Source organism: Protomyctophum parallelum (assembly GCF_964188405.1).
Source record: "Protomyctophum parallelum genome assembly, chromosome: 7".
NCBI classification, from domain to species: Eukaryota; Metazoa; Chordata; class Actinopteri; order Myctophiformes; family Myctophidae; genus Protomyctophum; species Protomyctophum parallelum.
The window spans coordinates 48,465,498-48,489,693 of NC_139705.1; the positions used below are offsets into that span (position 1 = coordinate 48,465,498).

General features: G+C 44.7%; 2 protein-coding genes across 2 annotated transcripts in view; one reads left to right on the forward strand and one right to left on the reverse strand.

Moving 5' to 3' along the window:
* LOC310861878 (ankyrin repeat and SAM domain-containing protein 1A) overlaps positions 1-24,196 on the reverse strand; it is a 153,177-nt gene that overhangs the window by 45,531 nt on the left and 83,450 nt on the right. The window contains exon 15 of the mRNA XM_083769584.1: positions 21,011-21,609. Within this exon, the coding sequence (XP_083625710.1) occupies positions 21,011-21,609 (599 nt within the window). The remainder of the gene's footprint in view (positions 1-21,010; positions 21,610-24,196) is intronic.
* Positions 10,607-12,019, forward strand: LOC310861292 (E3 ubiquitin-protein ligase TRIM35-like; the record flags this gene model as incomplete). The annotated part of the gene is made up of 1 exon (XM_083768690.1): positions 10,607-12,019. The coding sequence occupies one exon, from the start codon at positions 10,607-10,609 to the stop codon at positions 12,017-12,019; it is 1,413 nt and encodes a 470-aa protein (XP_083624816.1).

Genomic DNA, 24,196 nt, shown 5'->3' on the forward strand with positions numbered 1-24,196 from the left:
ACATGGAGGCAGGTGTGATCTGGTAGTGGACCTGGCTAAATAAGTCCTTCTGGGAGGACCAGGGAAGGACTCGGCCTGTCGGCTAGGCTTCTGGGAGGACCATGGAAGCACTCGGCCTGTCAGCTAGGCTTCTGGGAGGACCATGGAAGCACTCGGCCTGTCGACTAGGCTTCTGGGAGGACCAGGGAAGCACTCGGCCTGTCGACTATAGGCTTCATATGGGAGGACCATGGAAGCACTCGGCCTGTCGACTAGGCTTCATATGGGAGGACCAGGGAAGCACTCGGCCTGTCGGGCTAGGCTTCATATGGGAGGACCATGGAATCACTCGGCATGTCGACTAGGCTTCATATGGGAGGACCATGGAAGCACTCGGCATGTCGACTAGGCTTCATATGGGAGGACCATGGAAGCACTCGGCCTGTCGGGCTAGGCTTCATATGGGAGGACCATGGAAGCACTCGGCATGTCGACTAGGCTTCATATGGGAGGACCAGGGAAGCACTCTGCCTGTCGGCTAGGCTTCATATGGGAGGACCATGGAAGCACTCGGCCTGTCGGGCTAGGCTTCATATGGGAGGACCAGGGAAGCACTCTGCCTGTCGGCTAGGCTTCATATGGGAGGACCAGGGAAGCACTCTGCCTGTCGGCCTAGGCTTCATATGGGAGGACCATGGAATCACTCGGCCTGTCGGACTAGGCTTCATATGGGAGGACCATGGAATCACTCGGCCTGTCGGCCTAGGCTTCATATCGGAGGACCATGGAATCACTCGGCCTGTCGACTAGGCTTCATATGGGAGGACCATGGAAGCACTCGGCCTGTCGGCCTAGGCTTCATATCGGAGGACCATGGAATCACTCGGCCTGTCGGACTAGGCTTCATATCGGAGGACCAGGGAAGCACTCGGCCTGTCGACTATAGGCTTCATATCGGACGGCGCTGAGAGTCTCTCTGGAGTAGAGGGACTCCATTGTGAGAGCAGCTCGCTCTCCATTCCCATCCGACACACAATGGACCAAGGGTCATAGGTCACTGAGGAGGCGGAAGGTCAACAGCTGAGGAGTTGCAGAGACTGAGAGACGCTCCTGGAGAGATGAAAAGATAGCGGAGTCCATTCATCATGGGCAGCAGGAGGCCTGATCCAAGATTAGCATGGAGATTTTTTTTTGCCAATTATTTTCACATTTTCTTCCTTTACGATTTAGCCGTTATGCCGATTCCCCACACATCTCTGGTGGTCTTAATGTCACCGTTGTGTCGCTACTGGCTGACTTGCCAGTGAGGAGCCCCCACTGGGAGGATTACTTACATACTTTTTTACTTACTTTGTCTCGTGCCTACGTATGCACACGCACTTTTTATGACTATCACCTGCACTTTGATGGTTATGTGCACCTTTGTACTTGTATCAGTATCTGCTATGTGAACTGTTTGTTTATTTGTACTGTCTCAGTGTTTTAATGTGCTGTCTATGCTGCAACCCAATTTGCCCTTCGGGGACACTAAATACACTTGAACCTTGTAGCCAGTGAGGAGCCTCACCTGGCTCCTTACAAACACGGCCACTAACAGACGCCCGGTCAGGCACCGCAGAGGATTCAAACCCCTGGCCTCTGTGGTGGTGGACTGAGACTTAAGATTTGGTGCAGCTTGGCAGAGAGGACACACTGTTCAGGGTGAAACTAAGTGCTGCTGGCACATATATGAGACAACACCCCAGACAAAGTGGGCACACAGTAGCAAGCTGGCACCAACATGGAGGTGGGCACACAGTAGCAAGCTGGCACCAACATGGAGGTGGGCACACAGTAGCAAGCTGGCACCAACATGGAGGTGGGCACACAGTAGCAAGCTGGCACCAACATGGAGGTGGGCACACAGTAGCAAGCTGGCACCAACATGGAGGCGCGGCCATTAAACAAGCTGGCACCAAACATGAAAGCCAACCAGAGAACAATGTGCCCTGTGGCAGGTGCCAGTGCTGATGCTTCATGCCAATGTCTCTCTCTCTTCAGGCAAGTATGTCTTCAATGCCATTTGATTGAGTGATTGACTGAATACTTTATTAACAGTTTGCATGCAAGGTCAGCTACTGTAAAAAAGGAATTATCGAATAAAGCCTATGGCTTGTTTGAATCGGGGTCCTTTTGTACTCAATTGATCAAAATATTAAATGATAGACAGATATAAAATAGGCCTACTGTGCTCCAACATCATATAAACGAGTAGAAAATATGCAAAGTAAACAGCTCGTGAGGTGTGGGGGGTATAGGCTTTGACTTTTAGACGCCATTGATGTCATAAATATTAGGAAAAGAGAAGGGACGTTTCAACGTTTCGAGCCAAGGCTCTTCATCTGATAAAAAAAAAAGAAAACCTGTTCGAGCATATGAGTGTGTTCTCTTTTCCTATTTCACTTTTTGAACCCAGCACCTCCACGAAGTGATGTGTGTATTTTACTACAGTTTCTGTAATAAATATTAAACATACTAGGATGATCAAGGAGGGCGTTAATAATTTACATTTAAAACAACACAAACAGAATATGGAGATACAGGGTTTCTGCTCTGGCATCAATCTGCGTTGCTCATGGAAGAAACGATTCATAGACTGTAGTCATTCAATCATCCAGGCTGGCCAGTTAGACAGGCTCAGCATGAAAGGACGCTTTATTTTGAAGCCTTCCAGCCCAAGCGGCAAATAACAAGACCTTGTATTGTAACTGATGACAACATTATTACACTATTTACAATCTAGGCATTAAGCACAGTAGGTGGTCCTTCAGGTCAGGGGTCCCCAGCAAAAATGTGTTAATGCCAGATTTAGCTACTATGACTGCAAACGTCCAATGCAAACTGCAAGCCTATAGCCACTAGCCGGCTATGCTCTCTGATCAGCCCAGCTGATTTTTATGTTTTGATTAGGTGTGCCGTCATGCTCGTTTGAAGCACGGCAACCAATCAGATTACTTTGTCAGGATTCATTACATAATAAATACATCTTTACTAGATGGTGGTACCAATATAATATATAAACTACTGAAAACCTCCCAGACACTCAATGTCCAGAAATCCAAATATTTTGATGTGTTTTTCCAGCATCATACCTCTGCAAGCTCACCTTGTATCAGCAGCATTAGGGAATAGTTATACATTATTGAGAACGTTTTTTAGACTGTGTAGCCTTGCAGACAAATCCCCTATGATACCAATCCATTTTATGTAGGGTTGTGTGTGTGTGTGCGTGCGTGTCTGTGCGCACGCACGTATGGTAGAGCATGTTCATACAATATACAGTAACAAACTCAACTGTAGCGGTTGTATATGGTCTCCCTACTATGCTATTGGGACATGTAACTCTGGTCTCTTGTGATTTAAAGACATTTTAGATGTATGTGAATGTCATAATAATGCAGGGGGGGGGGGGGGGCATGTCTTTAGCCTCCCGTGGGGCTATGGTACACACACACACACACACACACACACACACACACACACACACACACACACACACACACACACACACACACACACACACACACACACACACACACACACACACACACACACACACACCACACACACACACACACACACACACACACACACACACACGGTTTCTCACACTATGAACACTTCATGAAAAGCCTGACCGCTCCTCAAAGAAGAGTTTAACCCAATCCAACCAGCTTATCAACGACACGGCAGAAAGGAGGAAGACAGCAGAGAAATAAATGCAGCAGAAAGAGCTTTAGAAATGACTTAAGATCATTCAAGGAACTCATTCAAAAGGAGACGGGCGACGCAAAAGGAAATCATAATAATACGAATTATTATTTTTATAATATTTGCAATTTTAACGTTCTATTAGGCTACGTTCAATCAAAGAAAAGAAAGTCTCTTAAATCACACACCACAAAAACTAAATTGCAATTAATTTCCATAACAAAGTGCTACAAAATGTAATTCTTTCCTGTTCCTGCATAGACACACAGAAGTAATTGATTCCACTTATGGACAGGACAGTGATGACATGATCTCTATACTCACAGCATGTCGTGTTGTGACACATTGAGAGCTTGTAGATCTAGGCTATTTTTTGGGTGTGTGACGCCAGCCGAGCAACAAAGTATAAGACAGGCTTTTAACCCATTCTGAACTGAGATCAGATTAAAAAAAATGTCTTCTACATCCTGACAGTTTTCTGAAAAAGCTATGTTTCTATGTCAGTCGTTCTTTGATTTTTCAAGAAATAACAGACCTACAAACTATGAGCTTGTAGATCTGCTATTTTCCAATAGCTAAACCATAACATGATGCTAACACCAAAAGGGGGTTCCCGCCCCCAAAATGGGTTAAAGCGGTCAATACTCACGAAAGCTGGTTTCAGCGAAAAGGCCATTGGATCGGCGGCGGCGCAGCGGCACGGGAATCGAACCGAACGCGAGCATATATGTAAACGTTTGAGAGTGAAGTGGAGCAGCAGATGACACCTCTGTGTGTGTGTGTGTGTCTCTCTTTCTGCGGACCCCTCTATGGGGAGCTGTTTGCTAAAGGGGGGGGGGCACACCTCCCCCCCCAGCCTGGCATTGTTATAGTTAGTCTGATCCCAGGACCGAGACCACCCCACATTAGCATGAGCTTTAACATGCACACACACACACACACACACACACACACACACACACACACACACACACACACACACACACACACACACACACACACACACACACACACACACACACACACACACACACACACACACGATACTTGTGAGCACATAAGCATTTTACAACATTGATTTTTATGAATGCCTTTTCAAAATAAAAAAATAATCTGCCATTTTAGTTTTTTTTTTAGCGTAGGCCCCAAACCGTAAAAATATCATATCTACAAGCTCACAGCATGTAAATATGATGCATTCTTTCGGTGCACGACACAAAAGCAAGTATATAATAAATCAAGCATAACTATCGCTGATCCCTATAACCTTTAAATGTCTAATCCTAATACCAACCCTAATTGGAAACATATTTCTAAAAATATGGTCTGAATCTACTATACTTGAGAGGACCAGGACAATGGTGCTCACAATGTCTGTGTCTCTGAATCTACTATACTAGTGGGGACATTTGTTGCTAACAAGTCTCTCTCTCTCTCCCCCCCCCCCCCCCCCCCCCCCCCCCCTCTCTCTCTCTGGAGATATGCGTAGGCTAAGACCTCATGCAAGTCAAATCTCCCAGGGTGTTGAAACGCAGGCGCTGTCTGTGTGTGTGTGTGTGTGTGTGTGTGTGTGTGTCTCCACGGTGAAAAGAAGACAGACAGAATAGGAACAGAGAAAGGCTTCATTGATATTCTGCTAGAGTGTCACTTTGCCAAAAGAGAGAACAGATCTACAAACTTGCAGATCTGCCAAAAAGACCAGATCGATAAGCTTGTAGATCTGTTCTTTTTTTTTGGCAAAGCGACATGAACATACTACACTGTTTCCCAAACAACCCATTTGTGGGTCGCGGACACATGTTTATGGGTCCCTTTATTTGTATTGTGTGTGTGTGTGTGTGTGTGTGTGTGATTTCATGAAGGAATCAAAGAAAAATCTAATAGATTCAATCCATAAAGTTTTTTTTTTCAACCAAGGTTCATGTTTTAGGTTGTTAGTTGTTGTTGTTTGTTGTTTAGAAAGTAAAAGTTATTTTACTAGTAAGTGTTATTTTATTATCTTTTTTTACTTTCTTTAGTTTTTAGAGATTTGAGCTATTTGTAATGGGGGTGGGGGCATCCAAACAATTCTATGGGGTCTAGTAGGACTATAACATTTTGTAAAAGAAAAGAAAAGAAGGAATCGAAAAAGAAAGGCGCAAATCTTTGAATAAATATTCTTTCACAGCGAACGTTTTTAACTCAAATCTTTGAATAAATATTCTTTCACAGCGAACGTTTTTAACAAAAATCTTTGCTTCTGGGGGGTCCCTGCCTGGAACAACATGTTTTCAGATGGGGGACGGCGGCCAATTACATATATTTTTGGGGGTCCTCGACATGAAACTGTTTGAGAACCACTGACAGAAAACTGTCAGGATTTAGAAGACATTTGTAGAATCAGGTCAAAATGGGTGTCCTGCAAACTGTCCACATTATAAGACCAGCAGCTATCTGTGTACAGTAGCTAGCTACACTGTGTACAGTAGCTAGCTACACTGTGTACAGTAGCTAGCTACACTGCTTGCGAAACGGTGACATGGAGGATGTTTGACACAGTGACCCAAACTATATGCGGTGTGTTGGGACAGCTGAGACTGGTTGATATACGGCGAGAACACGCCTGTGTATAGTATGTAACGTGCCTCTCCTTCCCCAGACATATCACAGCTGTACACACAGCACGTTTTATAGGCTCCGTTGTTTACAATGCTTCCACGCGTTCCCACGCACGTTGAGACGAACGCTGTGCAAACACACTGCTGTGGCAAGACAATCTTTTTTTTCTTCACGATTTTGCAACCCAGTTTTTTCACCCAGTGCGAATGCCACAGACAAATAACAGTCCACATACTATTTCTCCATAATGTATAAATGATAGATAAGGGGTCAGGACAACGAGGCCTTTTCGTGGAGGGGTCAGAATGACCAGTCTGTGGTACTCATTTATTACTTGCGCAAGCAGAGCGCGCAAGTAATAATTTCGCCCGGTCTTCGTTCATCGCGACAGCCACCCGCCATTTTATGCGTATGCCAATAAAACAGCAAATCTGTGCATGGTTTGCTGGGACCAGATCACATAAATGACCATATGTCTTACGTCATCATTTAGAGCTAGTCATACATATACACACCATGTACTCTGGTCCCAGCAGATCAGGCACAATTTGCTAGTTTATTTTACTGGTTATGTATATAGTATACGTATGACTAGCTCTCAATGATGACGTGAGAAATATGGTCATTTGTGTAGTCTGGTCCCAGCAAACCAGGCACAGATTTACAGTTTTATTTGCATACGCATCAAAAGTGGCGGGTTGGCTGGGACGGTTTTTGGTGCAAAGTAACCACAGTATACCGCTAATCAACTTACAAATTATATTATATAGTATATGTATAACTAGCTCTCAATGATGACGTAAGAAATATGGTCATGTATGTAATCTGGTCCCAGCAAATCAGGCACAAATTTAGATCATGTATATTTTAACAAACGTGAAAGTATTATTACAGAAATTGAAGTTAGAGACACATATTACTCTGATCATGATTTAGTATTAATATCACTATAGTCCAAGATGAAATACATTTAAAACAATTGACAATTTACAATAAATAATAAATAATTATTTTAATTATTAATTATCTAATTATTCAGTTTATATACCTTTTTTTCATCACATATCAATGATTTATTTTTCTTTGAAAAACTAAAAAGGGATCCAGAATATTTCTAAATTGATAAAACTGTATTTCTTATATAGATAGAAACTTGAACCATACTTAATAATACTAGGTGTTTATATGCATAAAGTAGGTAGGTAGCAAATAGTTACACCTAATAATTACAAACGTTCCTTCACAGAGATACTGAGATTCCACAGTTTACAGCGGTCAAAAGTACTTGTGCGCTCTGCTTGCGCACTAGTTGGCCATTTATGGCCTACTAGTGTGCAACAAGCAAGTATGCACACACACACAGACCCTCACCAGGCGCACCTGGTGAGGGTCTGTGTGTGTGTGTGTGTGTGTGTGTGTGTGTGTGTGCACACACACGCACACACACACTCTCTCCATACGGAGATAGAGAGTTATTTAATGAAAATCAAGATTTAACGCACGTAGGCTATCCTACTATCACAAACAATTCACCCTGTGTAGAGAGAGAGAGAGAGAGAGAGAGAGAGAGAGAGAGAGAGAGAGAGAGAGAGAGAGAGAGAGATGCGTCCAGCGTTCTGTGTCGGTCATGCGCTTGTATCACTGTATCCTGCACGTGTGTGAGATGTCAAAATGAATTGGAATAAAAAAACAAATGATGTAGCCTATATCGGGTCTGGATCTCATGGTGAACTCTATATCAGGTCTGGATCTCATGGTGAACTCTATATTGGGTCTGGATCTCATGGTGAACTCTATATCAGGTCTGGATCTCATGGTGAACTCTATATTGGGTCTGGATCTCATGGTGAACTCTATATTGGGTCTGGATCTCATGGTGAACTCTATATTGGGTCTGGATCTCATGGTGAACTCTATATCGGGTCTGGTTCTCATGGTGAACTCTATATCAGGTCTGGATCTCATGGTGAACTCTATATCAGGTCTGGATCTCATGGTGAACTCTATATTGGGTCTGGATCTCATGGTGAACTCTATATTGGGTCTGGATCTCATGGTGAACTCTATATTGGGTCTGGATCTCATGGTGAACTCTATATCGGGTCTGGATCTCATGGTGAACTCTATATCAGGTCTGGATCTCATGGTGAACTCTATATTGGGTCTGGATCTCATGGTGAACTCTATATCAGGTCTGGATCTCATGGTGAACTCTATATTGGGTCTGGATCTCATGGTGAACTCTATATTGGGTCTGGATCTCATGGTGAACTCTATATTGGGTCTGGATCTCATGGTGAACTCTATATCGGGTCTGGTTCTCATGGTGAACTCTATATCAGGTCTGGATCTCATGGTGAACTCTATATCAGGTCTGGATCTCATGGTGAACTCTATATTGGGTCTGGATCTCATGGTGAACTCTATATTGGGTCTGGATCTCATGGTGAACTCTATATTGGGTCTGGATCTCATGGTGAACTCTATATCGGGTCTGGTTCTCATGGTGAACTCTATATCAGGTCTGGATCTCATGGTGAACTCTATATTGGGTCTGGATCTCATGGTGAACTCTATATTGGGTCTGGATCTCATGGTGAACTCTATATCAGGTCTGGATCTCATGGTGAACTCTATATTGGGTCTGGATCTCATGGTGAACTCTATATTGGGTCTGGATCTCATGGTGAACTCTATATTGGGTCTGGATCTCATGGTGAACTCTATATTGGGTCTGGATCTCATGGTGAACTCTATATTGGGTCTGGATCTCATGGTGAACTCTATATCAGGTCTGGATCTCATGGTGAATTCTATATCAGGTCTGGATCTCATGGTGAACTCTATATTGGGTCTGGATCTCATGGTGAACTCTATATTGGGTCTGGATCTCATGGTGAACTCTATATCGGGTCTGGATCTCATGGTGAACTCTATATCAGGTCTGGATCTCATGATGAACTCTATATCAGGTCTGGATCTCATGGTGAACTCTATATCGGGTCTGGTTCGCATGGTGAACTCTTGCAGTGTGTGATCCTTAGTCCCTAGCCCAATCGTTTAGTGTGAAAGCCACAAAGATATAACGACAGCCGATTAAAAAAAAAAAAGACTCTTGCCGTGTGAAATGCATAACGATCTGATGACAACTTTAAAACTCCTACAGCGTGTAGGGGGCGGGGCCATTAGAAGCTTGTTCACCTCTGATCAAAGTTAGTTAGTTGCATGGAACTAGCTGCGTCAGTGCATTCCTTTAAATCCTGGCATGCTCTTCAAATAGTTTGGGTTTGATATGGTAGAACTGGTAGAACTTGATCTCCACCTGACCTCAAGTAACCCGGTCCTCTGAAAAGCAAGCGATCTCTATAATAACCATAATAGATAATATGACACGCACCCACTCACCTCACAGTGGATTTAACATAGCTTAATATACCAACCAAAAGTTGGAATTATTGTACTTAGTCAAAATATAGGCGTGTGTTATTACACAATGTGTGTTTCCCATTGAATCGGTCTGCTTGTCACGCTAAAACATGTTCCCCTATTTGGTCGACTAAAATGTGTTCTGGCGGGCCTTTCCTCCCCTCCACCAATGTCACAATCACTTTTTTTCTATTTTCAATTTTTACTATTTTTACTTATTTTTGGGTGGTCAGCCGGCCCCACCCTTCCCGGCCTCTCTGGTAAATGCCAGACATGCCGGACCTGACCTGCATAGGGCCTAGGGCATAGGGCCTAGGGCCACCTGACTCCTAGAACCTGTTTGTTTAGTTGTGTGTCAAGCCCAGAATGCGTGTGCGCACCTGCATGTGTGACAGAGAGAGAGTGAACTTTGTCTATAGATATTGTGTCAAAGCTCCACCTCTTGCCAGTCTGTTCTGAGACGCCAGATCTAACACAACTTCCACTGAGAGAGAACAGACTGTCTTTAGATCCACACCTAGAGGAAGGAACACTGACCCAGACCACTGGAACTATACCTGAACACTGGCCCAGACCACTGGAACTATACCTGAACACTGACCCAGACCACTGGAACTATACCTGAACACTGACCCAGACCACTGGAACTATACCTGAACACTGACCCAGACCACTGGAACTATACCTGAACACTGACCCAGACCACTGGAACTACCTGCTGGCTCTATCAGCTGAATGGACTTTAACAACAACCACTTTCACAGTCAAAGTAAACTTCATTAGAATAATTCTAAAAGGAGAGTTACCACCACTGACTGCATTTCCTGTCTTTGTAGCTAAACTCTGAGACAAAATGGCTTCCAACACATCTCGCCCAGAAGAGGATTATTCCTGTCCCGTGTGTTGCGACATCTTTAAAGATCCTGTTATACTGCTGTGTAGCCACAGCTTCTGTAAAGCCTGTGTGCAGGAATGGTGGAGCGATAAGGTAATAAAGGAATGTCCCGTTTGTAAGAAGAGACATTCAATTGATGATCCACCTCTAAACCGGGCTCTGAAGAACCTGTGTGAGTCCTTCGTACAGGAGAGACATCAGAGAGCTTCAACTGGGTCTGGGGTTCTCTGCCTTCTGCACGCAGATGAGAAACTTAAACTGTTCTGTCTGGAATGTCAACAGCCAGCGTGTTTTGTGTGTCGAGATTCTAAAAAACACGCCAACCACATTTTCAGACCCATCGATGAAGCTGCACCAGAACACAAGGAGAAAGTCCAGAAATCACTGAAGCCTTTACAGGAGAAACTGAAGGTTTTTAATGAAGTTAAAACTAACTACGACCAAACGGCAGAACACATTAAGGTCCGGGCCCGGCACACCGAGACGCAGATGAAGGAACAGTTTAAGAAGATGCATCAGTTTCTACATGATGAAGAGGAGGCCAGGATCACTGCACTGAGGGAGGAAGAGCAGCAGAAGAGTCAGATGATGAAGGAGAAGATGGAGGGTCTGAACAGAGACATATCAACCGTTTCACACACGATCAGAGCCATAGAGGAGGAGCTGAGAGCCGAACACGTCTCATTCCTGCAGAACTACAAGACCACGATGGAGAGAGTCCAGCTCACACTGCAGGACCCACAGCCGGTCTCAGGAGCACTGATAGACGAGGCCAAACACCTGGGCAACCTGGCCTTCAGAGTCTGGGACAAGATGAAGGACATCGTCTCCTACACTCCTGTCATTCTGGACCCCAACACTGCCCGTCGAGAACTCACCCTGTCTGATGATCTGACCAGCGTGAGACGTGGAGATGTACAGCAGCTTCCTGACAATCCAGAGAGGTTTGACTACTGGAAGCGTGTCGTGGGTTCTGAGGGTTTTAACTCTGGGACTCACAGCTGGGATGTTGAGGTTGGAGACAATACAAACTGGTCACTGGGTGTGTTAGCAGAGTCTTTCCAGAGGAAAGGAGACGGAGCGGGTCAATGTTGGTTCATACAGTTTTTATATGAAGGTAAATACAGAGCATCCTCCTCCTCAGGGTCAGTCACTGTTCCTTCACTGAAGCAGAACCCCAAGAAGATCAGAGTCCAGCTGGACTGGAACAAAGGAACTCTGTCCTTCTCTGATCCTGATACCAACACACACATCCACACCTTCACACACACCTTCACTGGCACACTGTTTCCATACATTGGCAATGGTCATACTCTCCCTCTGAAGATGTTACCATGGAAGGTCAGTGTGACTCTGGAACCACGTAGTTAGACATGATGATGATGATGATGTCATGTTATGGATATATTACTGCCTATTGTCAATAATCAAAAAAATACTAAAGTTATACACAATATTTAGTTTCCATTGTCTGCCATCACTTTTCAATATAGTATAATGTATATGTAATAATATCAGGATTATTTGAATAATTTTAAAGGAGATTAATATTAGGGATTCATGTAGACATTAAATTATCTCAGTAGTAATCATGTTGAGGAATTGAGATACTTCACCATAAAATGTAAACTATTATATTTATACTGTATATCTCTGCTGTTAGGAAGAAACCACTTAACTCCAATATGTTCAGTTTTTTCAGGAAATGGAAAATATACATGTATCAGGAAATTAAGAAAACCTTATATTTTGCAATACTGCCTAATAACAGTTGGTGTTGTGACTTTATATATTGTCAATTAGTTGCATGAGAGGGAGAGAGGTGGTGGAGTTAATTAGTTCTGTTTTAGCAGACAGTTTGAGGGTCCAATGGAGTTAAGAGGTTTTGTCCAAAGTGCTTTTTACTACTTTTCATTGGTTCAATATTTTCTAAACAACACACTGACGTAAATGGTGTTCAATAGCTCTGATTTAAGACAAAAAAAATAAAGAATGAAAGAAAATATAAAAAATGTAGTTCGGTATAGTTTCCTCCCGTGCAAACCTTTACACTTAACTGTACTGTACTTTTTACACAATGTCCTAAGATGTAATAATCAGGTTGGATGAATCTCTTTATGACATTATATAGTTGTATGATGGTTAGCAGAGGTCAGCATGTTAAATATTAGTTAATGTTAATTACTTTCATGAAACCACAGGATGAGGTAGACTATGAACCCTGCAGTCACTTGAATCACAGATAATAAAATGATAACACCATAAAAAATCCTTGAATTGTCATTGAGCAGTCTGGGTGGGAGGGACTGAGGGTTCTCTTTTTGTCTGTTTTTTGAGGGCGTTACACAGGTTTAATGTTTGTTTTTAGTTCAATGTTTGTTTGTAAACACATTGACAATGAAGGGAAAATGTACGTTATAATGTGCTAATTCCGTCATATTATCTTTATTGATAATGGCATTTAGTGTTTGTTTTACATCACCTAATCAACATGAGTTAGACTTTAATATATTAGCGCCCCTCACTTATTTCTTTCCTTTCTTCTTTTTGTTTTAATAAAAAGGGAAAAAATGTATACTGTACCAATGATATAATCATTTATGCTTTTTTTTTAATAAAACCGTATTTGACAAAAAGAATAATCTTTTTTTTAATCAATCAATGCATACAGCTGCCCCATACATCCCATAATACCATCCACTCTGACTTCTGATTGGCTGATAGATCCACAACCAGATGGAAAGAGAAGCCCTGTCTAGCAGTGTTGTTTTTGGCAGCAAATTTACATTTTAGTTTGCCAACCTGGGGGGGGGGGGGACGACGACGACACGGGAGAACATGCAAACTCCACACAGAAAGGCCATTTCGCCAACCCCACTTCGGGTATGGGCACTGATGACGCGGAGGAGGGAACACGCCGCCAGCGCCCACAGCGGGAATCGAACCCAGGACCTTCAAGCTGTGAGGTGACAGCACTACCAACTGTGCCACCGTGCCCAAGACAATCTCAATGCCGAGTCCTGGTAGCCTGCATGACATGGCCAGACTACTATCACTGCATAGATATTAGTCTGGAATCAGAGTAACTAATTAATTAGGGGCGGAGAAAAAAAAGAAAAAAAAAAACTCTGGCGATAAGCCTGCCCCATATTTGCATACTGGCTCACCGATTGGTCCATCACTATACTTCAGAGGGAGTGGGAATTCAATCACAACTGAGCGGTGCAAGACCAAATCTGCCGAGGGCATTTTTTTTAATATTTTTTGCAATGGCTGAATCACTATAAACTAGCTATTGAAAAATAGCAGATCTACAAGCTCATAGCGTGCCACCGAGTGGCACGCTATGAGCTTGTAGGTCTGCTATTTTTGAAAAATCAAAGAACGACTGACAGAAACATAGCTTTTTCAGAAAACTGTCAGGATGTAGAAGACATTTTTAGAATGTGATCTCATGTCAGAATGGGTTAAGATGATGGTATAAGATAGTCATGTAATGTGTCATGCCACATCTTTAAAGCACCATACTTGGGGCATGGCTTAAAACAAGTGCCACATAAAAGCATTTTTGAAAATGTTTTGTCTGCAGCGACATGCCCAACAATAGTGACACCAGGGTTTGATGTGGTGGAGTTTATGACACAATGTTTTATTACTAAATGAAAGTACTCTGTGTGTGTTTACTGCTGTGTAACCATGGCAACACTGCACAGCAAAACCCCCAGTATTCATTTGATTCAGATCCATAAAGGGTTCACCACTTTTCAAACTTCTATCTATCTATCTATCTATCTATCTATCTATCTATCGAGAGAGAGAGAGAGAGAGAGAGAGAGAGAGAGAGAGAGATTTTTATTATCGCGATGGCTTCCATTATCGCATGGTAACGTTTCAGGAATATAAAAGCCTTAGCTTGGATTCCCCGTCGATGATGTCACTCCTACGATACACAGAGCGAGTAGAAATGTTTTGCTATTTCATCATGAACATTAGTGGAGGACCAACTATATGAAGATAAGTTGAAAAGTGGTGAAGTGGTCCTTTAAAACCCATTCTGGGCGGGAACCCCTATTTGTATCTTACCCCCTCAGGCCGGGCACCCATATTTGGGTTCTGTACAGTATGTACAGTATTCAAAAATGTAAAAAAAAATATTCTGCTATATCAATATTTGAAGTTTTTCAGAAACCTTAGGTCAGGATTTAGAGGCGTTTTTAGAATCGGCCTTAGGCCTGAATGGGTTAACACAGAGGAACCTGCAGACAAGCTGCTGCTTTCCTCTGAATCATGCTATTATACAAGCACGTAAAGGCTGATCTGGAGTCAGTACCTCTGAAACATGGTAGTATACAAGCACATAGAGGCTGATCTGGAGTCAGTACCTCTGAAGCATGGTATTATACAAGCACATAGAGGCTGATCTGGAGTCAGTACCCCTGAAACATGGTACTATACAAGCACATAAAGGCTGATCTGGAGTCAGTACCCCTGAAACATGGTATTATACAAGCACATAGAGGCTGATCTGGAGTCAGTACCTCTGAAACATGGTATTATACAAGCACTTAGAGGCTGATCTGGAGTCAGTACCCCTGAAACATGGTATTATACAAGCACTTAGAGGCTGATCTGGAGTCAGTACCCCTGAAACATGGTATTATACAAGCACTTAGAGGCTGATCTGGAGTCAGTACCTCTGAAACACAGCAGTCATGTTGCCTCAACATATTTCCTTCAAAACGTGACCAGTTCAGCCTTTGTAAGGAGCAAGGCTCAGTGGGCAGCCTGGGGAAAGGTGGTCATCAGAGTGCATAATTAGACAGTCTGGTGCAGACCACCTGGCAACCTAGCTGGAGAACAGTGTGTATGTTGTTTTAGCTCGTTTTGTGTTTTGTGAATAAAAATGGGTCACACAATATGCAACAACCTTTGCCATATGCTGTGTAATTGTCCCCAATAAAAGAACATCTATTGATGCATAAGTGGCATTAGTCCTACAGTATGTGCATTTTATTTTACACATCCTAGGAGCAGCCTTTGGCTGTAGCGCTCGGGGAGCAGTTAGCGGTTTAGGTCTTGCTCAAGGGCACTTTGACACACTGCTGAGGTCTGGAATCGAACCTGGGACCTTTGGCTCTAACGACCATTCAGCTATGGCCGCCCCCATAGCTGCATGAATATCAATTCAAAAACAATCCATGTATTGTGTAGACCAGAGAGACTGCCTCCTTGGCAGAGTATGACGGCGTCTCTGAATTAAAATTATGTTTGTATGCATTCATTCACAAACCACTGGCACTGTTGTTCATAGGGCCAGAAGAGATATGCACAGCTACTGGCTTCTATCTGTCCAAAATAGGCAACTTTTGTGTAAGAGTCTGCCTCATATTCAGTCGATTAGAACTACGATTACAAAGCTTTGTCGACTACCTTTTTTCACGGGCAGAAACTAAATAAAAACGAACCCCTTTTGTTGTTAGCATTATGTTACACTTTAGCTATTGAAAAATAGCAGATCTACAAGCTCATAGCGCGCCACCGAGTGGCGCGCTATGAGTTTTTAGGTCTGCTATTTTTGAAAAATCGAAGAACGACTGACATAGAAACATAGCTTTTTCAGAAAACTGTCAGGATGTAGAAGACATTTTTTGAATCTGATCTCAGGTCAAAATGGGTTAAACTACATCTACAGTACATGTACAGTACTGACAACTAGATGAAACGTGCTTTACTGTCGTTAATGGCACTTCTGTGCTGCCTACAGCAACCCAGTGTCTAGCAGGACGCTGAATGTAAGACCCTTAGTTCTGACCATAAAACAGCCACAGTATCGAGAATCATTTGAGAAATAGGACCATTTTCCTGGTCCGCACCAGAACATTTCAGTTGGGTTCAGGGATTAGAGACAGTTAAGGAGCTTGAAAACGGCTGGCGTTTTTTGGGATTAGGTCCTTGGGTTCTTTGGATAAACTGCAGAAAACATTTCGCTCCGATATTCGGGTCCGAAAATGCAGCAGTGTCCCTTTAAGCCATATTTATAGTTAATTGTGTAACTTGTGTGCTTGTGACTGTAGATCGGCTACTAATGGTAAAATGGATAAAAATAATAATACCGGAAATATACGTGTGTCTGTGTCTGTGTGTGTGCGTCACTATGTGCGTCACTAAAGAAATTAATGTCCACAGAACAATGAAACATCCGAACATTCTTTCTATTTTTGGTTCTCTAGGGGAGCTCAGGTTGGGGTCTAAAGCCTTGCCAAATGGACCCCGGGGCCTGGAGGGAGGATGAGGCTGCATTCTCCTCCTCCTCTCCATGTCCTTCCCTCTCTGCTCCTATTATTATTATTATTATTATGTCCTTCCCTCTCTGCTCCTATTATTATTATTATTATGTCCTTCCCTCTCTGCTCCTATTATTATTATTATTATTATGTCCTTCCCTCTCTGCTCCTATTATTATTATTATTATTATGTCCTTCCTCTCTGCTCCTATTATTATTATTATTATTATTATGTCCTTCCCTCTCTGCTCCTATTATTATTATTATTATTATTATGTCCTTCCCTCTCTGCTCCTATTATTATTATTATTATTATTATTATTGTTATGTCCTTCCCTCTCTGCTCCTATTATTATTATTATTATTATTATTATTATGTCCTTCCCTCTCTGCTCCTATTATTATTATAATTATGTCCTTCCCTCTCTGCTCCCATCTTCCTCATCCTCGCTGCTTCATCTTCTACAATATCACCTTGTTTCTCCTCCTCTCTTCCCTTGCACAGCCCTCTATCTCTAAACGGAGGAGCTGTGCAAAAGCTTTAAAATGCTGAATTGTTGTGATAGGCTATTTATTTTAAAACAAAACAAAACAAAACAATAAAACATAAAACGTTCCTCTGCTTCTGGCCGACAGCACCGATATACACCAGGCTACAGGCTTTATGGGGACAATAAAATATTGAAATGTGGGGCTCAGACAGGGACAGGGTTGCGTAAGAGTTTAGAGCACAAAAGCATGAGAATACGAACATTCTGTGATTAGTACTGAGCCAAGAACTATTATTTATCGTCTGGAAGGTAGGGTAGGGTAGGGTAAGTGTTGTTATAAGTACTGGGAGGTGATGGTAAGTGTTGTTATAAGTACTGGGAGGTGATGGTAAGTGTTGTTCTAAGTACTGGGAGGTGATGGTAAGTGTTGTTATAAGTACTGGGAGGTGATGGTAAGTGTTGTTATAAGTACTGGGAGGTGATGGTAAGTGTTGTTATAAGTACTGGGAGGTGATGGTAGGTGTTATAAGTACTGGGAGCTGATGGTAGGTGTTGTAAATACTAGGAGGTGATGGTAGGTGTTGTTATAAGTACTGGGAGCTGATTGTAAGTGTTGTTGTAAGTACTGGGAGCTGATGGTAGGTGTTATGAGTACTGGGAGCTGATGGTAGGTGGTATAAGTACTGGGAGGTGAGGGTAGGTGTTATAAGTACTGGGAGGTGATGGTAGGTGTTATAAGTACTGGGAGCTGATGGTAGGTGTTATAAGTACTGGGAGCTGATGGTAGGTGTTATAAGTACTGGGAGCTGATGGTAGGTGTTATAAGTACTGGGAGGTGATGGTAGGTGTTATAAGTACTGGGAGGTGATGGTAGGTGTTATAAGTACTGGGAGCTGATGGTAGGTGTTATAAGTACTGGGAGCTGATGGTAGGTGTTATAAGTACTGGGAGGTGATGGTAGGTGTTATAAGTACTGGAGCTGATGGTAGGTGTTATAAGTACTGGGAGCTGATGGTAGGTGGTATAAGTACTGGGAGGTGATGGTAGGTTGTATAAGTACTGGGAGCTGATGGTAGGTGTTATAAGTACTGGGAGCTGATGGTAGGTGTTATAAGTACTGGGAGCTGATGGTAGGTGTTATAAGTACTGGGAGCTGATGGTAGGTGTTATAAGTACTGGAGGTGATGGTAGGTGTTATAAGTACTGGGAGCTGATGGTAGGTGTTATAAGTACTGGGAGCTGATGGTAGGTGGTATAAGTACTGGGAGGTGATGGTAGGTTGTATAAGTACTGGAGCTGATGGTAGGTGTTATAAGTACTGGAGCTGATGGTAGGTGTTATAAGTACTGGGAGGTGATGGTAGGTGTTATAAGTACTGGGAGCTGATGGTAGGTGTTATAAGTACTGGGAGCTGATGGTAGGTGTTATAAGTACTGGGAGCTGATGGTAGGTGTTATGAGTACTGGGAGGTGATGGTAGGTGTTATAAGTACTGGGAGGTGAGGGTAGGTGTTATAAGTACTGGGAGCTGATGGTAGGTGTTATAAGTACTGGGAGGTGAGGGTAGGTGTTATAAGTACTGGGAGCTGATGGTAGGTGTTATAAGTACTGGGAGGTGATGGTAGGTGTTATAAGTACTGGGAGGTGATGGTAGGTGTTATAAGTACTGGGAGCTGATGGTAGGTGTTATAAGTACTGGGAGCTGATGGTAGGTGTTATAAGTACTGGGAGCTGATGGTAGGTGTTATAAGTACTGGGAGCTGATGGTAGGTGTTATAAGTACTGGGAGCTGATGGTAGGTGTTATAAGTACTGGGAGCTGATGGTAGGTGTTATAAGTACTGGGAGCTGATGGTAGGTGTTGTAAGTACTGGGAGCTGATGGTAGGTGTTATAAGTACTGGGAGGTGATGGTAGGTGTTATAAGTACTGGGAGGTGATGGTAGGTGTTGTTATAAGTACTGGGAGCTGATGGTAGGTGTTGTAAGTACTGGGAGCTGATGGTAAGTGTTGTAAGTACTGGGAGCTGATGGTAGGTGTTATAAGTACTGGGAGGTGATGGTAGGTGTTATAAGTACTGGGAGGTGAGGGTAGGTGTTATAAGTACTGGGAGGTGATGGTAGGTGTTATAAGTACTGGGAGGTGATGGTAGGTGTTATAAGTACTGGGAGCTGATGGTAGGTGTTATAAGTACTGATGCATTGAGCGCTCCACCTCCTCAGCAATACACCCCCCAGTTCAAAACCCTCGTAAAGGGAATGGACACCCTCCTTGTTCAGCTCATGACTCATGTGTTTCTTCACATCAGTGAACGGCTCCACTGTGTATTAGGTAATACAGTTATGTTGTAATGGGGGCACATGAATGCTCTCTCATAGCACACCATCGCCAAACCAAACAAACTCACCAGCTCGTAGATCATCTAGGTTTGGTAGGGAGGGTACTAGTCAGGGTACTAGGTGGCAGGTCAAGTTTATACTAAGTATTTACGGTTTTAAGTGGTTAAATGTCTGGAAATACACATTAACATTAATCCAAGTTCTGTCAAACAAACATCTATGAAGCTATCTATGAAATCTCAGAAAAATGTCCCTGCTTCATCTCTCTCTTAGCTAGGGGGTCCTTCCACTTAAAACATATTTTAAATAATAATACAAGGGATCATATCACAATACTGTATATAGCAACATGATAATAAAAAAACATTTGAATCAAAAAGTAGAAGTGTTCCAGAAAACTTAGGTTAGGATTCAGAAGGAATTTTCCCCTTTCAACTTGTTCAAACTTCGGTGTGCACAGCCTGTTCCAGTGTTTTGCTTTCATTAGCAGCAGGCTACAGTGGCATCACTACTAGCCTCCCATTGTTTAATTTTAGCACTTCAACATTATAATGAAAACCACCGGATGTATAAAACAGATAAACAGAGGAAAGGAAAACGGCTAAAAGATCAAATATCAAAGTGCTTGTGTATCGCGCAATGTGCATAATTGTAAACAATGCACAGGTGCTAATACTATCTCACATTTCGGTTTATCGATTCTGACATCTTGCGTTTCCTCTCGTGTGTGTGTGTGTGTGTCTGTGTGTGTATGTGCGTGTGCACGTTGAAAACCTTCAGTGTTAAATTTGAACCCGAATGAAGTATTCCTTTAACAACCGATCAAAACCGGGAAAGCATCCGTGTCGTGTGTGTGTGTGTGTGTGTGTGTGTGTGTGTGTGTGTGTGTGTGTGTGTGCGCGTGTGTGTGTGTGTGTGTATGTGTGTGCGTGCGCCCTACCTCGTCCCACTCGGAGGTGAACGAGGGACTCTGTGTGTGTGTGTGTGTGTGTGTATGTGTGTGCGTGTGTGTGTGTGTATGTGTGTGCGTGTGTGTGTGTGTGTGCGTGTGTGTGTGTGTGCGTGTGTGCGTGCGCCCTACCTCGTCCCACTCGGAGGTGAAGGAGGGGCTCTGTGTGTGTGTGTGTGTGTGTGTGTGTGTGTGTGTGTGTGCGTGCGCCCTACCTCGTCCCACTCGGAGGTGAACGAGGGACTCTGTGTGTGTGTGTGTGTGTGTGTGTGTGTGTGTGTGTGTGCGTGCGTGCGCCCTACCTCGTCCCACTCAGAGGTGAAGGAGGGGCTCTTCTCCAGCCTCTTCTTCCCTCCGGCGCTGCAGTTGGACACCGACTCGCTGCGGCTGCCCAGGCCGCCGTGCAGCTCCTCCTCGCTAGGGGGCGACACCAGCAGGTCAGAGTCCGACTTGGACAGGCTGCGGGCCAGCTTCAGGTCGCCCGGGTGGGGGGGCCTCGCCATCCTCTCCCCCTTGTTGACGGTGGCGTAGATGGCCTTGGGGTCGCAGTCCGTGAGGATGGCGGCCATGCTGGGCCTGCTGCTGGCCGCTGGGGGTACTGCGGCCGCGAGCGGCGGTTTGACTTTGGCAGCTCCTTTGGGCTCGGGTGCCGACGACGATGACGACGGCGATGACGACGACGACGACGACGCAGGCAGCGTTGGCAGGGGTGGCAGGGGGCCCTGGCTGGACGCTGGCACTGGTGTGACACTCCCTCCTCCTCCTCCTCCTCCTCCTCCTCCAGGCACTCTGAAAGGCTCCTCGCCTCGACAGTCGAACACGGGCGAGGATCCGTGCAGCAGGCCCGTGAACACCTCCGGGACACCTGCCTGGTCCTGGTCCTGGTTCGACAGGGAGTTGTCTAGACAGAGAGAGGAGAGAGAGAGAGAGAGAGATGAGGAGGGAGAGTGACACAGCGAGAGAGAGAGAGAGTTTTGCGAGAGGAGGGCTGGGAGATGAACTCGGACTGAAGGGCAGGACTGTGCAGCAGGACTGTGGCTAATAAGAACCCACCCACGCAAAAGACACAGGGAACAGAACTGTGATTGTTTCCTAGTGGGTGTGTGTGTGAGAGAGAGAGAGAGAGAGAGAGAGAGAGAGAGAGAGAGAGAGAGAGAGAGAGAGAGAGAGAGAGAGAGACAGACTGACCGACTGGAGGGCAGGGAGACACGCGGAAAGAGCAGGCTAGAGAGAGAGAGAGAGAGAGAGAGAGAGAGAGAGAGAGAGAGAGAAAGAGAGAGAGAGAGAGAGAGAGAGAGAGAGAGAGAGAGAGAGAGAGAGAGCGTGCGTACGGAGGAGAAAGGCGGACCTTGGCCATTCCAAAACAGACCCGGTAGAATTCCAGAATTCCACATCCAGCCAACAGCTTGCAGCCATCTGACAGAGTTGCGTATGTGCTCTGCAACGCAGAGCCGTGACGCGGCTGCACGTGCGTGCCGCTCCGCTACGGGGGGCTCTGGGTCTCATCGCCTTAAACGGTGGAACGTTATTTTGTGCGAGGGCCAGATTCCTGTCAAGGACAAGGACGCTGGCACACCTCCTCCTCCTCCTCCCCTCCCCCCAGGAGAGAGAGAGAGAGAGAGAGAGAGAGAGAGAGAGAGAGTGAGAGAGAAACAGGATATGAGGAGACAGAGATATTTACTGGACAACACGCAAACGCACGCACGTCGCACACGCACTCAATACAAGAAAACTACAGCGATTACTTCGACAAGAGGAAGTTAAACTCACATTCCTTCAGTTGTTCTGCAATGAAAACAATCCTTAGTTTACTGAGAGCGAAGTGCTGCTGCTGCTGCTGGTGGTGTTGGAACCAATCTGATCTGGTGGTCCCAGCAGCAGGCCTGCTCCGTCAGCCACCCCCGTCCCCCCCGTCCCCCCTGTCCGACCCCTCCCCATCCCTTATGGAATGAGTGGAGAGTGCCACCCAGGCCTTCTGTTCAACTGTCACATCTCCCACAGGCTCAGAGCAGAGCAGGGCAGACTTTGTTTTCCCCTCGCCTAAAAACACCCTAGAAACGTATCTGACCAGGGGGGAAACGTATCTGACCAGGGGGGGAAACGTATCTGACCAGGGGGGAAACGTATCTGACCAGGGGGGAAACGTATCTGACCGGGGGGGAAACGTATCTGACCGGGGGGGAAACGTATCTGACCGGGGGGGAAACGTATCTGACCAGGGGGGAAACGTATCTGACCAGGGGGGAAACGTATCTGACCAGGGGGGAAACGTATCTGACCAGGGGGAAACGTATCTGACCAGGGGGGGAAACGTATCTGACCAGGGGGAAAAGTATCTGACCAGGGGGGGGAAACGTATCTGACCAGGGGGGAAACGTATCTGACCAGGGGGGAAACGTATCTGACCAGGGGGAAACGTATCTGACCAGGGGGGAAACGTATCTGACCAGGGGGGAAACGTATCTGACCAGCGGGTCAGCTATAGGGGGGGTATATAGTGTACTATGGCACTGCTTAATCCATGTCTAACCAATGACTAGTCTAAACTAAGTATACTAACTAAGTATACACTGCTAGTAATTCCCTCCACCACATCTCTTCGCTGAAAATAGCAGATGTACAAGCTCACGCTGTGTCACAGATCTTCTATTTTCCCCGAATGTTGACCCCCCCCCCCCCCCCCTCAGTTTAAAGGGGTAGTCCACCCCCCAAAATGACTGTTTCCCCCCCATAATTTAATTCATGGAGATTGGATTAGTTCCTTATTCCAATACTCCAACATGTTATATACATTACAGACTACTACTGTCCAAGTTATAAGGGGATGTTTGCTCTTGTTAAGCTTGGCAAAAAAAAACAAAAAACAAAAAAACAATCATCATGAATTCAAGGAGTGAATGATAGGAAAAATAACAAAACCAAAAATAAAATATTCTTTTTTTTGGGGGGTGAACTACCCCTTTAAGACCAAAACACAGACTCACCGATTTGTGCTTCTGTTCTGTGGTGGGTTTTTCGTCTGAAGCAGAGCGATGTAGCCACACACTGTTACAGTATGTACAGTACCAACGTTCCTACTGTACAGACTGTCTGCTAAGTCTACCAACGGTCGTACAGTATGTCTGTCTGTCTGCTAATTCTACCAACGTTCTAGCTGCTAATGGCAGCTCCCAGAGAGACGGAAATTTGCATCACTTGATCCATTCTGTAACAGGATACTCCACCACAACCCTGATAATTAGTCCACGTGCGAGTGCGTGTGTGTGTGGGCGAGCGCGCACGTGTGTGTGTGTGGGTGTGTGTGTGAGCGTGCGTGTGTGTGTGTGGGCGAGCGTGTGTGTGTGTGGGCGAGCGCTGTCCCCCTGCCAGGGTGACAGGGTCACGGTGTTCGGTGACAGAGAATCTGGGACAGTGACATCACAGCAGACAACCTGGTGACCTGTTGCACTGGAATGCAGTCGGTTTGTCCTTCAAGGAACAGAAGCTTC